Source organism: Cydia splendana, chromosome 26, assembly GCF_910591565.1.
Source record: "Cydia splendana chromosome 26, ilCydSple1.2, whole genome shotgun sequence".
Classification (NCBI taxonomy): Eukaryota; Metazoa; Arthropoda; class Insecta; order Lepidoptera; family Tortricidae; genus Cydia; species Cydia splendana.
The window spans coordinates 7,851,927-7,869,805 of NC_085985.1; the positions used below are offsets into that span (position 1 = coordinate 7,851,927).

The following is a 17,879-nucleotide window of genomic DNA, read 5'->3' on the forward strand; positions in this document are numbered from 1 at the left end:
CCTTGTATTAAATTTATTTTAGCTCCACAAAAACTTACATCATGACAACGGGCCAGTTGCACCAACCACATTTGACAGACTGATCAACGTCAGCCGGCGCGCCCCGGCACCTTACTATGAAACTTTCCATACATAAAAATTTTGCGGACTCTTTAACGATACGAACAGTTTGGTGCAACCGACCCTAAATCTCCGAAATTAAACTTTCGTAAGACATATTTTAAACGGTTTAGACGACAACGGTTTCACTCACTTGAATTTTAAAAGTATTGGCAACAAACAACCAATTGAAACATGTCGCCAATAGCGACTAAAAATTCAAGTGAATGAAACCGTTGTCGTCCACAGTTTACAACTAAATCTCTTCTACTCTACGGTTTCCATTCAATTGTTTCCTATCATAGACGAGAGTAAAGTAAAAAACCTAAAGAGTTTAGATATACATATACATAACTTGTGTTCGGTTGTGAACAGACAGATCATTTTATACTTACGGCGAGGTATAAATAAAAATTTTTTTTTTTGGTTTTAAACAGTCTAAATGAAAATGACGAAAGTGTAGTAACATACATTTGTTTATCATTTTAAATAATGAAATGCTTATTATGAAAAAAAAACGCAACTAGGATTTTAGGAATTATATATCTTGTCAATCTTGTCTTTATAATTTGCATACATGACTTACTTCAGTGACAGCGACTGCCCCGCATGAGTGACCATATGATCACTCAGTTCCACCTTCCCACCAAAAACCAACAAACATACCTTACATTGAAAACTCTTCTGCTGGCTATACGAATGCTTCTTCGCATGCACGTTCAAAGTCCCCAGATCAAAGAACTTTTCCCCACACACGGGGCACGTGAAGTTCTTCTCCTTCAAATGAACCCTATTCACGTGTCGATTTAGTAAAGACTTGCTTAGAAAAGTTTTAGAACACTCCTTGCACGTGAATTCCATCTTCATGTGAGTGCTATGCAAGTGCAGACGTCTTAAGTAATGCGAACCGAACATTTCATCACACTTGTAGCATTTAAAAGACTTGATGTTATGCTCTTTATATTCATGGCTAATCCTATTCGCGTCTAACTTAAATTTCTCGTTGCAATGGCTGCATTTGAAGTCGGAATTAGAATGATGCGACTGCACATGCTTTCTTAGACTAAAATCTGAGAAAAAACTTTCACCGCACGCCTCGCAAATGCGCTTAGTGCCTTCCAAATGAACTTTATTCATATGAGAGTAAAGCATGCCGAAAGACTGATAAGACTTAGCACATTTCATGCAAGATATCTGATTGTCAGCTAGTTTGAAAGGCAAGAAACACTCCTGCTCGATATCTCCTATCAGTTTGTGTGTTTTGAGATGATTAATCAATCCTTCCAAGCTATCGTCCTCATGTTTACACTTCAGGCATTTTAAAGTTTCTCCGATATCAACTTTTATGGGAGCGAAGTCTCTAGTTTGTGTTAAATGCTTCATAATGGCCAGGTTTTGGTGAGTCCTAGTATGTGTCCTTAAGCAGGAGGCCTCGGTGAAGGTGTAGTGGCAGTAGAAGCAGATGTACCGGTTGCCGCGCCAACGGAAGGGAAGGAGGGAGGAATGGGTGAGGACAGAGTGGACGTAGCGACGTGCAGCTGCCTTTTGCCATTCGATTTGCGTTGGTACTCGGAGGTCGTGCTTCTTTGGATCTGTGGATTGAAGATAGATCGGAATGAGTTTTAGAATTGCAAAAAAGGGTAAGTATCAGAAGCACACATTCATGCTTCTGTTCCTGTATAGGAATTTGATAAACGAAAAAAAAATTGTTATGGGCAGGAAACCTTTGACTTTAGAGTTTTTTTACATATCTCCCAGATATTTATATATTATGTTAATATATATATATCTGGGAGATATGTAAAAAACTCTAAAATGCGCGTTTTTCCAGAGATAAGACCTAGCTAGATTGATTTCTCGCCCCCGAAAACCCCCATATAGCAGAATTCATCGAAATCGTTAGCCGTTTCCGAGATCCCCGAAATACAACAACATATGTTGACAATTAGCTCATATTCATATCTCCATAATAGGTAACAGAACATACACGGTAACCTGTTCATATTTCTTGCTACCTGTTTTTCCGTTATATCTAACGGCAAACTTAACGGATAAGTGTGGCCGCGGGGTAAGTGTGGCTGGCCTTTACTGATTTAGGCCTGTTTACACATTGACTATTAGGTAGTGTTTTTTACGAGTTCATACATGTGATACTTATTGTGTTGCACTGCCACTGCAAATGTATGAACTCATACAATATAAAGACGCAAGCAAAGTCCTGTGTGAGAGTTAAGTAGGTATAAAATGAAACACATAAAGTTAAATCTACACCTGTTTATTGAGTAATATTTTCTACTACGTCCACGTATCATTATTACTGGAATGATGCACTCTCATATGCAGCTTGAGGCTCGTCCACTGCACGAACGAACGCCCGCACTCCTTGCACTGATACCTCTTATCGTTCGTATGTATCCTCCTGTGGAACTCCAAGGTCTTCTTCCTTTGAAATGTTTTCTTGCAGAATTCACACTCAAACGGTCTAGCATCATCATGCTTCACCATATGCCGCTTCAAATGATCTTTACTAAACACTTTATGCCCACAAATTTCGCACGCAATGTTCCTTTCTTTCAAATGCACGCAGGACTTATGCAGAAGCAACTTGTTTTTCAACGAGAAAATCTTCTGACACTCGTCACATTTAAACTGCGCGCTTTTCACATCATGTACGAAGGCTAAATGGCGTTTCTTTAAGTATTTGCTGCCTAGAACTTCCGGACATTTAGGACACTTGAATTTGGCTGGAGTGTGGACTTTTTCGAAATGATAAGTAAGTTTGTACTGTGTAGAGAATCTTTCATCACACTCTTTGCAGTTATAGTTGCAATCGGACTTTTTGTCGTGTATTTTTCGATGGTTTTCCACGTTCGCTTTAGCTATAAATCCTTGCCCGCATATTTCACAAATGAACGGCTCAGATTTGGTATGATATTTATGTGTGTGAATTAAGAGAGGGCCGAAAAATCTGAAAGACATCCCACATTCAAGACAGGACATATCGTTATCAGTAAGAATGAATGGATAGCAGCAACGTGAAGCCTCTTCATCTATTGTAAAACCGTGTTGTTTAATATGGTTGAAGAACTGTTGTAAGCTGCGCATAGGTTCGCCGCATTTCTTGCAAGCTAGCTCTGACACATCGAGTTTAATGCTCCCGCTTTTCGCAACAGTGGTTCTCAAGATAGTTTTGAGTTTGGCGTTCTCGTGTTCAGTCTTCGTGTGATGCTTGAGGGCCGAAGAGTCGGTGAAGGGGCAACCGCAGTAGAAACACAGGAAGCCGTTGGCTTGCCATTTGAAAGGTATGACGGTAGAGTTCTCTATAGTAATGGTGAGCAGTTTGGTCAGTTCCTTCCGTTTGCGGGCCCCCTGGTCTGTGCTCTCTGAAATTAGATAAAATTCTTGTCACTTGGCTGTTGGCTGCTCTCTTTTGTATTTGGATAGCTCAGAAAGGTATTTTATATACGGAAAGTCCAAAGGTACCTACGCAATACATAATTAATGTTCACTGTTGCACTTTTTAAAAACAAAACGTTGAATACGTGTAGCCAAAAGTAGATACATTTTGTAAACTTACGAGTAAAGTAAAGTAAAGTAAAGTAAAGTAAAGTAAATACACTTTATTGCACCACAAAGAAAAAAAAAAAAAGAGAGAGTAGTGATATACAATAGGTATTATAGTTCAACTGGTAACTTGGTTCTGGCTTCAATATCATTATAAAACAAAGATCTACCTAATTATTTTGATTGAGTATAAAATCCCTACTTGTTGAATAATTTTTGTTACTTTAGTTTATGAGTAGTGTTAATATAGATTAATTATTTTTCCGGCGTCTAAACTTTTATTTAGATACAGTACTCCCGACACCTTAGTACGTAGCTATACCAAACCCCACTGCCAAATAAATAGCTAGTACGTAAATGGTAATACGTCGACTAAAAAGGTACAGATGTTTATTTTCTTTACACTTATGTATAGACATTTAAAGATAAGAAATGATGTCATTAAACGATTCTTAACTCATTTAGTTGATCCACGCACGTGACTTCACTTCGACTGTTTCTTCCCAATCCCGTGATGCACCCGCACGTGCAGCTTCAAGCTGGTGGTCTGCACGAACGCCTCCCCGCACACCTGACACACGCACGGCTTGTCTCCCGTGTGTATCCTCGTGTGTATCACCAGGGCCTTTTTTCGAGGGAACTTCTTCGTGCAGATATCGCACTCGTAAGGCTTTGCGTCGCTGTGTTTAACTTTGTGCAACTTCAGATGATGATCATCAAAGAATTGGTCACCGCACACGTCGCAAACTTTAATTCTTTCTTTGATGTGTATCCTCCTATTGTGGCAAGCAAGCAAGAAGACTTTAGGACAACTGTCGCATTTGAACTCAGACTGCCTAACATTGTGGACGTTGGCCAAGTGGGTTGACTTTTTAAACGCGCTGCCTAAGGTTTGGTTACAAATATCACATGTGCTAGCTTTCATATCGTGTATTCGCTTCTCATGATTATCACGTTTGTGCCGAGTCGCGAAGTTCTTGCCGCATTGCTTGCAGGTATATGTTTTCTGATTAGTTTCGTGAGCGCTTTGGTAATGTTTAGCTAAACTTTTTTTGGTAGCGTAGCTGACGCCACAGGTCTCACACATGAACTGCCTCACTTTGTGCATTCTCAACGTATGCAGGAGTAGCTGATTGAAATATTGAAAATTCTCGTCGCAAATTAGACATTTCATTTCACTGTCTGATAATTTGTAGCTGTCTATATACTTTAAAGCTTCCATATCCAGTTTTTCGTTGTGAACTTCCGTCAAATGAGTTAAGAGGTTTCTTAACGAGTTAAATTCGCTGTCGCATTTTTTACATTTTAACTCAGTAACATCTAGTTTGATAAAGCTTCTCAGACTATCTCCACATCGATTGACAGTTCTACGTTTCTGCTCGAGGTCTACATGAGTGTTGGTGTGATTTTTTAAACCGCTGGCATTATGGAAGATTTTCTGGCAGAAGAAACATTTGTACGTGTTGCCCCACCTCGTGAAGGGCATAGCTGTGGAGTTCTGTAGGATGTCGAGCAGGAGTTTCCTCATGCGACGTGTTTCGGCGGCAGGGTCCACAGTCGGCCCTGCAAGTAAAGTGCCGTTTGAGGGTGGATCAACTTTTTTTTGTGTTGTTATTCGCGATCGTCCTCCAAGGGACAATAGCGGTCTGTTAAAATAAATGTATCACTTTCTACTCAAAATTTTTGAAGTGAAAACTTCTTTAGCGGCGCTGTGCACTTTTTGTGATGGGGAAAAAATGTTAAACTCGCGACAGCGTAAGACGCTTCGTAAGACGGACACGTGACCTGATCGAAAAACTGTTACAATGTCATTGAGTTTTCACTTCTGCCGGCACTCCCGGAGTGCAACCCGTTGTTTTTTTTATCCTCGTATTCCTCGTAAGTCCCCGCGTACTTGTACAAGTACTGATTAAATTCGAGTTCAAAAGCGCAAAAAGTGGCTTGGGTCTTGCGCGGTTAAACCTACACAAGGAAAATCAATAAATAAAATGTACTCTATTCATATCAGTCCCCGTAGCACGGTCGCGTTTTTATCGCTTGTCACCATGCCTGTCACGTTCTAACAAGTATGTAAGTGAGAAAGGGACGCGCATAGTGATAGGCGATAATAATGGAACCGTGCTCCGCCCGCAGGTTAAAGTTTGATTTCCTTTGATAAGGAGGAAAACTTGCCAAGCAAGAGGCACGACCTCTATCTCTTGTGATATCTATCTCTCACACGCCTGCGACCCTAATCTACTTAAACCAATACGGATGGTCGTAATTAACTAGGTCGACAGTGTTTCTCTTTCAGTCGTGCGGTGTTAAAAAGAGACGTTCATGGTATCACGTGGATTCATATCATATCATAGTAGATACGTCCATCATGCGCCATTAGTATTTAGATTACCGTTTAGCCTAAGAGTTTTTCAATGTAATAGAGAGGTAAAACCAATCTAATAAAACATGGGCTTCTCTTCCCAGAGTGATACAAGCCTACGTCACAATAACATTGCCACTTTGTATAGCGCTATTGCATATTATCATATAGCGCTGTCGCATGATGACGTAGGCTTGTGTCAGTCACGTGGTCGGAACAGAGTACCAGGCGGAGTATATTATTATACCATGGATAAAACCGAAGAAAAACTGTGCCCCTAACATGACAGTCGAGAAACATGGCCGTGCTGTGCTGCGCCATTTATATTGTGGTATTCCACCTATCCAATTTCTTTGTCCAATGTGTATTGCGTCTCACATTTTGCTTATGCTCGCACGGACATTGGACAAACAAATTGGACATCCACACCAACTTTGGTGGTTAGCCATAAGCCGCGCGTGGCGCTGTCGCCACCTAGCGGCCATATCTGTCCTGATCGTAACAGACGCGTTTTGTTAGAGAGTGAGTCATCTGTACCTAGTACCATTATTTATTCTGAGACGTCATTCATATTTAGACAACCGTTTAGCCTAAGAGTTATTCATAGTAATAGAGAGGTAAAGCCGAAGAAAAAATTATGCCCCCTAACATGACAGTCGAGAAACATGGCCGTGTGCTGCGCCATGTATATTGTGGTATTCCACATGTCCAATTTATTTGTCCAATGTGTATTACGTCTCACATTTTGCTTTAATGAGAAAATGAGACGCACTAACATTGGATAAAGAAATTGGACATGTGGAATACCCTAAGGTGTGAAACGTCAAATTTTGATTACCAGTTACTGCATATCGTTCAGAATCGTGCAGCGCCATCTCGTGTAGCTCTCAAATTCGAAAAATTAAAAATTGTTTTAGTTACACTATAGGTACTCATTTAGGACAATCAATAAATCTTGGGTTTAGCCTATAGTAGACCCAAACCAAACGGACGACCGGGGTCATATCTCTATCTCTCTCACCCTACCTTGGACCACGCGAGCGTGAATGACCCCGACCCCGACCCCGGTCGTCAGTTTGGTTTGCGTCTACTATAGTAGGTACATGGTAGTGAGCCTACCTACCAACAACACTTAGCATCTGTGGACCTCACTAATGTCTTATGACTTTGGAATTAAATTTAAGAATTCACTCATAATTTAAAAGAATACGGGACTTTATGGCGTAAACTTATTATTTTAGATTTAAGCTAGTTATTAATTTCGTTTAGTAGTACCACTGTATATATATTGTATGAAAAAAAAAATTAATAATTAAAATTTAATAATTGCCAGTTAACAGGCGATGTTTGGGCATCTGACTGTACGGATATGGTAATTTATCAGTAGGTGCATGAGGAGAATGTTGACCATAAAACGAGCTTACCTATGTTTATATGTATTTATTAATATATCATCAGTGATACAAGTTTGTAAGTTATGCTAATGTATACCGCAGTATGGCTAATTATAGGTTTCCCTAGATAACTAGACAAAAAAAAACTAGTCAAATATAGATGGATATTTATGTTCAACTTCCTCGCGTTGTCCCAACATTTAGTAATAGTTCAATGAAATATATATTATTATTATAATATCGGATCAAACGCTCATCTGAAGTGCTTAATATACCTAATATAAGTTTAGATACTTATGACGTCAGAATAATCTATTGAAAATATTAAACCTTGAATGTGCGCCCAGATCTAGCGAATGCGCAAGCATGCTTGCTGTACATTGCAAGCTGCATGCAAGCCTCTCAATTTTGTATACTTATTAACAATTAAAGTACTTAAACAATTTTCTACCCACAAATTTACTTATAGGCAGGCGTGGCTCACTCTGCGATTTCGTCGCTTTGCTACAGGTAGCTAAAAGTACATCCGTTCCACACAAATTTTGATGGCTAGCCATAAGCCGCGCGTGGCGCTGTCGCTACCTAGCGGCCATATCTGTCCTGATCGTAACGGAAGCGCTTTGTTAGAGAGTGAGTCTTCTGTAACTAGTACTATTATTTATTGTGTTATAGGTACCTATTATAGGAGCGGTGGTGGCCGAGTGGATATGACGTCCGACTTTCAATCCGGAGGTCGCGGGTTCAAATCCTGGCTCGTACCAATGAGTTTTTCGGAACTTATGTACGAAATATCATTTGATGTTTACCACTAGCTTTTCGGTGAAGGAAAACATCGTGAGGAAACCTGCATACATCTGCGAAGAAATTCAAAGGTGTATGTGAAGTCCCCAATCCGCATTGGGCTAGCGTGGGGACTATAGCCCAAGCCCTCTCGCGCATGAGAGGAGGCCTGTGCCCAGCAGTGGGACGTATATAGGCTGAAATGATGATGATGATGAGGTACCTATTAAAATATGCAGTATGTCTATATTTTGTCAGTCAAAACTTTAGTTCGGCTCCGTCTTTTTCTCTATCCCGTGATGCACTCTCAAGTGCAGCTTCAAACTCGTCGTCTGCACAAACGCCGCGCCGCACATCTGACACACGCACCTCTTGTCTCCCGTGTGCGTACGCACATGTATATCCAAACCCTTTTTCCTCGTGAATTTCTTATTGCATATCTCGCACTCGAATGGCTTTTCGTCGCTGTGTCTCACCATGTGCAATTTAAGCAAATTGTTATTGTAAAACTTGTCCCCGCAGACCATGCAGACTTTGTTCCTCTCCTTCAGATGTACGCGCTGAACGTGGCTGACTAAATGGTTGCGAAGCCGGAAGGTTTTCGGGCAGGTTTCGCATTTGAACTCTCCCATCACGTTGTGGACGTTTTCCAAGTGCATTGCCTTCTTGAATGTGCTGCCCAGTATCTCCCCACAGATATGGCACTTCCTCGCCTTCTCGTCATGAATTCTCTTTTCGTGCTCCCGCCTGTTATGTGTCGATGTGAATGTCTTCTCGCAATGTCTGCATGGGTAGATTTCTGGAGTTTCGTGGGTTGTTTGGTGTTTTTTCAGACCGTATTTGCAGCTGAAGCTCTGGCCGCACGTTTCGCATTTCAGCACACTTTCCCTGTGCGATCTCACCGTGTGAATCAGCAGGGGGTAGAAGTACTCGAAGGTTTCGTCGCAGATTAGACATTTCATGTTGCCGTCTGATATTTTGTAGCATTCAATGTGTTTCGTCGCTTCGATGGAGAATATTTTTTTATGGTCCTCCTGCAGATGAATGAGGAATGTCTTTAAGTCGTCATAGTCCATGTGGCACAGGTTACACTTCAGATCGGTGATGTCTAAGCAGGTTGGGAACTGGATGGCGCATCTCTTGACGGTTCTGAACTTGAGTCCATCGTCTACGTGGCTGTCGTGGTGTTCTCTGAGGTCGCTGGCCTTGTTAATGTTCTTGTAGCAGTAAAAGCACTTGTAAATGTTCGCGGCTCTCCGGAACGGCATGGCGGTGGAGTAGTGTATGATCTGATGCAGTAGCTGTCTCTTTCGGGCGCGCTCGAAGTGATCACTTGGCACAGTGGCGTCTGAAAGGGAAATTGTAAGGTAGTTGTTTTAATATGCTCGAGTTTCTTGCCTTATTTTGCTTACGCATTAAGTTGGCAACTGGACTTTTTCACGGATCAATATATTAAGTACTCTACTGTATCAGATCAACACATTGAGTACTGTAGGTACTACTTAAATATCTACATAACTATTTTTAAGTGGTTATTGTTTTCTTAAATGTTAGAAACTACTGTTATCGAGAAAAGCGAAAGCTTCGATAGCTCATCGATCTGTTTCACTTAAAATACGTAAATAAAACTACGATTTAGTCCTAAATGAATTTATTCAACAATAATTGAATCCATACATCGTTTATCGTTAACTCTAGCAGTACTAAAATATACCAAGCGTCCTAATTTTTAACCTAGTCTTAAAATTATAATGAGATTTTAATAAATAAGTTGCTTATATCATTCAGTTGCCAAAAAAAGCATCGCTAAGTTACGATATACCTAAATATCGATCTTTAGCCCGATATTCCCGATAACAATATGAATGTTAACTGCGAAACGGGTAAATTGGGTTTGATTTGACCTACCTAGTTGTGAAAATCAATACTGTATTTAGTATTTTCAGGACCCTAGGTCTAATCGATTCTAAATTTAATTTTATGTAACACCAATGCCATTGCCAGAATGGATTGAAAGAATTAATACCTCAGCATAATATCATACTACCAGATTTAGTTCCCGTTTTCTGTAAAGGATTAGTGATATCTAAAAAAGCGGTGATTTTTAAATAAGTGTTATGGTGTAATTAAACCAAACAGAGGGCGCTATATTATTTTTTGCAAAGGTTAATACCCTACATAGTCTTCACAAGCGTTCATAACAGGGACATTCTTATGCATCCTCGCGCAGTGAGCCTTCATGATCTTCTTCGTAGTAAACGCCTTGTCACAAGCCGTGCATTTAAAATTCTTCTCTCCGCTATGCTTATACATGTGGTTCTTCAATCTGTTGCTGTTGAAAGCCTTCCACCCGCACACTCCGCACACATGGTTCCGGACTTTTAGGTGGGTGTCTCTTAAGTGCGTCATCATCATGCTTCTGAACACGAAAGTTTTTGGACAATGGAGGCACTTTACTTCTTGTCGATTTTTATGTTCTGCTGCCATGTGCCTGGACCTTTTATAGTGGCTCTGGAAAGTTAGAGAGCAGACGAGACACTTATATTTCTTCTCCATGTCGTGATGGTTTTTCTGGTGAGTTTTTAACTTGGCTCGGGTTTCGAATTTTTCGCCGCATTCAGGGCAAAGGAGTCCCGTGTTTTCGTGGACAGTTTTTATGTGTAGTCTAAGTAAATTGGCATCTTTGAAATGCTGGCCGCATATGTCGCAGAGAATAGCCGAGGTTCCTTTATGGTCTTTGTTGGTGTGGTGTAGTAAAGGTCCGAATGTGTAGAAGCCTAGGCCGCATGCGAGGCAGGTGACTGAGAAATTGTCCAGCTTAAATGCCACCATACAGGTGCCGACATCTTTGTTATACACTACTCCGTGTTTTGAGACTAGATGGTCTATTAAATCGTACAAGTCCACTACGTTATCCGTACAAAGTCTGCAACTTAAATTGGATATGTCGATGTACACCACAGGTTCCCAGAAGTTGCTCATGGCCTGCTCCTTGATCTCGTCGCCTGTGTGGACTTGTTGGTGGTTCTTCAAGTCCGAAGCCTCTTGGAAGATGTCGTAGCAGTAGAAGCAGCGGTAGGAACTCTTGAGCCACCTGAAGGGCATGACGGTGGACTTGACTAGGACTTGGACGACGTTGTTTCGAAAGATCTTCCTTTTCTCTTTGGGTGTGAGCGTTTTGTTGGCGCTCGTCACTTGTTCCTCGTCGCTTTGTGAGTCCGAGTCCGGTTTGGTCAGTTTGGACTGTTTCTGTGGTCTTACGTCGCCTGAAATTAAAATTGGTCTTGCTTCGTTACATTGCGGCTTTATACTTAATTCCTAGTTTCATGCATGTCGTTGGTCATATCATGGTAACTTTTGCTGTCTAGTTATGATATTTGAGATATGTAACTGAAGTTCTCTGAAACTGGTATCTGTTTGCCTAAAAACTTAACGTTTTCACTATTTTCTTGTAACGTGCCTAATAGATAATTGGTTTAAATTATATCGTTAATCTAGGTAGCGCAGGTGTCTCCAAACTTTTTTAGCTGAGGGCCATATTGCGCGTCAGAAATTTTCGAGCGGGCCACCGTCGGTTATTGCACCGGGGGAGGGTATCTGGTTGCTGCTGTTAGGAACAGTTCCACTCTCAATGAATGCTGAACCCCTGGAGCCTGGCTCGCGCGGGCCGGACAGTGGGCACTCGCTTTGGGTGTCGGCGGGCCAGATTGGAACGCGTCGCGGGCCGGATTTGGCCCGCGGGCCGGGATTTGGAGACCCCTAATCTAGCGCATACGTGGGTTAGGCTAGGCTTTAAATAAGTAATAAATTAACAACTTAGCTTGTCAGATACAAAGTTATATTTCGCCATTTTTGTAGATGAGCATCATGAGCATGATGAGGTTCATAATATATTTTGTGTAAGTAAATAGAGTTTTGAACTCTGCTCAAAATCGTTCCACTAGTAAACTGAGTTAATCTAAAATAATGTTTGTGTTATTGGCTAATATGTTTGTGATATCATGCCTAAAATCCAAAGTAAAATGAAACAATGCATTTCAGACATGAAGTTTTGAGCTGAAATGGTTAAGTCTTAATAGCAATATTACTTCGTGCAAATGCACTTGGTAAATCAGACTGCAAACTTTAGTCGAAAGTAGGGGTAGGCATCTAGACATTGAAATTAAAAGAAATCATAACAATATTTGTAAATTATTTAATAGATACTTACATATCACAATAAATATTTCTACTAATTACCTACTTATGTAGCTTACGAGTAAAAGAAATTCTAACAAAATAACGACGACAGTGGAGTCGGACCAAACTAACTCTGCATGGTATTTGCAATGATTAATTGTGGCAATATCATTAATATCAAATATCTATGAAAATATGACGTTTATAGCGACACTCCTTCACTTTGTTTTGCAAAGTTAGCTGAGGCGGACTTTAATCGTTTTTGTAGGTTTGAATTTGAATACACTTAAAAGGCTGAATATCAGAAGTTATCTCAAAACTACGTCTGACGTTCATTTGATCTGGCTTCAGCCAGTTTATGAAGCCGTTTCCTCTCCCGTTCCAACCGTTTCTGCTGTCTCTTTCGCACTCTAAGTTCTTCCTCTTCGATCGTAGTCAACTTTTCTTTTTTCTTCTTCTGTAACTTCTTAATCCTCTCGCATTCCGTTTTCTTGAAGTCTGGGTCGTCCAAGGCCTTTCTCTGTCGCCATCTCTGCACTCTGATTGCATTCGAGCTTCGGTGCGGATCTATTAGAAATTGAGACAAATCAGGCTCAAAATTAGGCAGAAAACGTTTAGTTCTACGATTATCACTGAACACAACATGTAAGCGACAGTAGCTAACTATTTATATTCCATACCTCATCATATTGATAATTGTGTCGCTTAGCTTCAAACTCGGGTAAATCCATTCGACCCTCTCAGCAAATATTACCTTTTACCTTTTCTTAATACCAAAATCGCATAATCTGACAGATGGATTTACCCGAGTTCGAAGTTAATAAGCGACTCAATTGTCATCATCATCATTCATCATTTCAGCCTATATACGTCCCACTGCTGGGCACAGGCCTCCTCTCATGCGCGAGAGGGCTTGGGCTATAGTCCCCACGCTAGCCCAATGCGGATTGGGGACTTCACATACACCTTTGAATTTCTTCGCAGATGTATGCAGGTTTCCTAAGCTATTGGTAAATATCAAATGATATTTCGTACATAAGTTCCGAAAAACTCATTGGTACGAGCCAGGATTTGAACCCGCGACCAAAGAGTATAATAATATATGTATAGTCCGCGACCTCCGGATTGAAAGTCGGACGTCATATCCACTCGGCCACCACCGCTCTTGATAATTGTAGTCCAGAAGAATTACTACTTATGGTTCAGTAGTAAAATATCTAATTGGTAGTACTTATTGTGGTTTAGTGAGTATGTACATATAATACATATTTAACACTAGCGACACGCCCCGGCTTCGCACTGGTTAGCAAATTATACACCTAAACCTTCCTCAAGAATCACTTAATTGATAAGTGAAAACCGCATGAAAATCCGTTCAGTACCTAAGTAGTTTTAGAGTTTATCGCGAACATACAAACAAACACACAAACAGACAGACGACTTTGAGACTTTGTTTTATAAGGTGTAGTGATATTCGGAATCACGGAAAGTTAGTTAAAGTTGAAAAAAAAAGTTTCAGGAAAATTTTATAGGGTACAAAAGAAAATTTTATTTCAGAAATGGGAAATTTCGAGTTCCTCGTGAACACGTTGTATAGGAAAGAGACTGTTTTTAAGTACTTACCTAAATGTTTATAAGCTGTTATCCTTGTTTGAACGAAAAATGCAAAAAAGCGTTCAAAATGTAGTGAGCTCGAGTAATAAAATAAAATGTTGACATATTTGAAAACCTTTTAATATCACAAGTAACATTACATTTCTGCCAATAACTTACGTAGCTTAGGTTAGGCATAAGATAAATTATTACAAAATAATTAACGTAACTTTAAAAAGTTCATCAAAGGAATAGACCGGTTCGGTCCATGATGTCTAATTCCCTAAATGTCTGTTTCCCCGAATGACTATTTCCCTGATTGTCTATTTCCACGTATATCTATTTTCCTGATCGTCTAGTTCAGCGGTCGGCAACCTTTTAGCATCCAAGGGCCACAGCAGTCAACGAAGTGGTCGCGTGCCGCACTTTGTTAATATTTATGACTTTATCAGACATTGTCATTTGTCAATATTACATACAAAATAGCCAGGGAGGCTCGCGGGCCGGAAGAGAGAGGTTCGCGGGCCGCATGCGGGGCTCCGTCGACATCGCTATAAAGTTAAGATAAAACAGAAAAAATAATGTGGTCATTTTGCGTTCTAGCCCGTTTGCGATGTAGACTAATAGCCAACGACTAAAAAGTAATTGACGTATGATGACTAGACATTCGGGGAATTAGTCTTGTGGACACTAGTCGTTTCAGTAAATGGACTTATGAGGACTAGACATTCGGGGAATTGACGTAACTCGACTAGACATTTAGGGAATTAGACATCATGGACCGAACCGATTTTGATAAGTAACTACATTTTAGGGAAGTCACAACTAGAGGGTGCTGTTGTATAATGCGTGCTAACTGCATGTTATCATATAAATTATTCAATTAGTAAAGTCCCTAGTAAAATTTCTGACTCTGAATAAATTTTGCTCGATAGAAAATCGAACATAAACAAAAAAATCACTGTATCCCGCCAGAAAATTGTTGCTATAGTTTTATTAGGAGTATGAACAGTTTCAAAGAACGAATTTAATCTCAAGAAAATAACATACACAACCTAACATAGGTAGGGGAGGTAGGGGTACATTGGGCAGTCGGGAGGCTCGGACACCCCCTTGTAAATCAGGACTTATTACAAGGGGGTGCCCGAGTCTCCCGACTGCCAAATGGTCACCTACCTCAACTACTTCAGGACTCAGGAGAGTAAGATCTCATCAGTTCATCACCTACCCATAAGGTAAGATAGAGAAGTCTTCAAATACACTATAAAATAGGGGTCACCAAATAGCGGACCGAGGTCCGCATCCGAACCGCCGACCTATTTTATTTTTTTGCTTTTTAATAAACTTAAGGAAACACGGACCGCGATGGTCATTTTATTTTAAGAACCGGAGCCCTGAAGAAACAAATTGGTGACCCCTGGAAAGTACGTCCACGAGTTGCACGACACAAGGGCTTCTAAGGATTAGCCTTTATGCGTAATTATAAAAATTATGTGTTTGAGACAAATTAGACAGTTACTTATGTTATGAGTATTCTTTCCTTTTCTAGTCATACGTCATACAAACAAATATTTAAAAATAGAATTATGGGACAAGGTGCCGATCAAGCCTGTTATCATATATTTATGCCAAAAGGAGCTCAGAACTCAAATAAACCTAGGCATTGGTCACATGGTGAGTTTTGTTTATACGATATCATGAAGGAACGACGAGTCGTTATTGAAAAGCTACATATTTATAGATAAAAGTTATACGTAGTTGGTATAGTAATGAGACTCCTTCTCATGTTTCTCCAGCGCCTCCAAATCCGTGAACCCTCTCTTGCACCACCGGCACACGCGGCCGAATATGCCCGTGTGCACCTTCATATGAGCTCGCAAGTTACTCGACCTACCAAACAGCCTATCGCAAATGCTACAGGCGTAGTCCCTTTCCCCGAAATGCTTGCGTTTGTGAAGCTTTATCATCCATTTTATAGCGGTCTTGTACTCGCAAAGATCGCATTCATACCTAACATCGGAATGCATAGACTGAGCGTGAAGTAGCATTGCTCCTTTGGTAGTACAGATCTTTGGACAGTGCTCACACTTAATTCTATATTTCTCTACATTGTGCACTTTTCCTAGATGAACCTTCACTTGGTAATCGTTGTCGAATTTCGCGCTGCATAAGTTACATTCGTGCGTTTTCGTGTGACCGTGAATCCTTTCCTTATGTCTGTCGAGTTTGTGTGAGGCGTCGAAGATTTTTTCGCAAATTTTGCATTTGTGGCCTAGATGGCAGTTGTTTATATGTCTAGAGAGACGTACTTTGTCTATGAAGCTGAGACCACACACTTGACAGATGGAATGGTGCGCTATATGCTCCTTGTACATATGTGAGACCATGGATGGAAAGTTGTCGTATCGGTTTACGCATAAGAAGCACTGCATTATGTCCTTGTTGAGAATGAATGGGAAAACGCAGACTCCGGCTGAATTGTCATACAATTCTCCGTGGATAGATATAATATGTGCTATAAGTTCCTCTACGCTGCTCAGAGGTTCAGAGCATTCTTTGCAAGCCAACTCCGACACATCTATTTTCACTGGTACATTTTTTGTTACAATTCTTTGGGGTATAAATGTTTCTAGGTCAACTGAAGTGTGTTTGGCCAATGTGTGTTCTCTTAATGTGTCGCAGTCTTTCATAGATTTCGCACAATAGAAGCAGCTAAATCCCTTAGTGTTCCAGTGGAACGGTAGTACGTTTCCGTAGCGCAGCAAGTAGAGTATGTTCTTCCGGACAGTACTGAGTCGTTCCAAATAAGTCTCGTATGCCCTCCTTCGTTTGGTCCCTGGAAAGAGAGTAGTCCAATTTACGGATTTATAACTCGGGCTCAAGTTAAAATCACGCTATTTAAAGCGTTCTTAGTTTCTATACGAGCTGCGTATACAATCTGCACTCAGAAGGCGCTCAGTGCCTGGAGGCTTCAAAATAATAATGGCTTTAGGGTTGTTGAAATTGCCCGTTTCTGTAGAGCTTCTAAATGTATGCGGAGGCACGCAACCCATCTGGGGTTCCACGAACCTCGCCAGATAGTAAATGCGTAGCAGCTCTAACGACATCCTAAAAATGTTTGTAGGAAAACCTGGTTTTCCTATGCATAAGCATATTAACAAATTGATGATCATGGGCAGTTATTTTAATTAATTTATTATTCAAAATATTAACAATAGATTTTAAGTCACTATGTAACGAATGGATCCTATTTAGTAAACTGAATAAAGTAATCATATGTCTTTCCCATCACGGAACAATGGTGTTCCGGACCTTTGGGAGGCGAGCGCGGAGCCGAAGCCAACACGTAGAGGCCCTTTTGACACTTTAATGAAATGTAAGGGGTACACCGAGCGGAGGCTGCCCTTGCACGTGGCATGGGACGCACGCAGAGGCAGCACCCGCCAGGGTGTAAGGGCTATTAAGAGGATGGAATCTAAAATGAACTAGGTTATTGGGTGAAAGCGATGGACTAAGTACTGAGTAGGTACTATGGGGTAAAAAACCGGACGCCTGCCTAATAAAACGGTATGCAATTTTATTTCCGGCAGACGGTGACTCGCCCTTACTAGATGGGCCCACACAAAAAGCGACATCTAGGATGGCTCAAGGGCAACATCGGTGTCGAGAGCTTTGCGCCACTTTCTACCCAGTGGCTGTTACCAACCACTGTGCCAACTCGCGTCTTATGCATATTTCACTTCCACCCCTGGAGCTTATAGCTCTAACTACTCCACTCTGGCCGGCCGGCTAAGGCAAGCCAGAGGCAGAGTCCTGAGAATCATATTATTATTATAACGAAGATATATATACTAGTAACGAGTCAAAGAAGAAAGTAAACTGATGCACAAGATTCATGATGAGTATCAAAA

At 40.7% G+C, this 17,879-nt stretch overlaps 1 protein-coding gene across 5 annotated transcripts in view; it reads right to left on the reverse strand.

The window, feature by feature from the left end:
- Positions 1–666: 666 nt before the first annotated feature.
- Positions 667–17,879, reverse strand: part of LOC134803248 (zinc finger protein OZF-like) — a 45,814-nt gene continuing 28,601 nt past the window's right edge. Inside the window, exon 5 of one of the 5 annotated variants that reach the window (XM_063775955.1) lies at positions 667–1,691. In XM_063775955.1, the coding sequence (XP_063632025.1) occupies positions 682–1,691 (1,010 nt within the window). In that variant the 3' untranslated portion in view covers positions 667–681. Of the gene's footprint in view, positions 1,692–2,389; positions 3,483–8,420; positions 9,545–10,305; positions 11,463–15,687; positions 16,805–17,879 lie in introns of those variants that run through there. The other 4 variants (XM_063775951.1, XM_063775952.1, XM_063775949.1 and 1 more) reach the window with 4 other exon arrangements.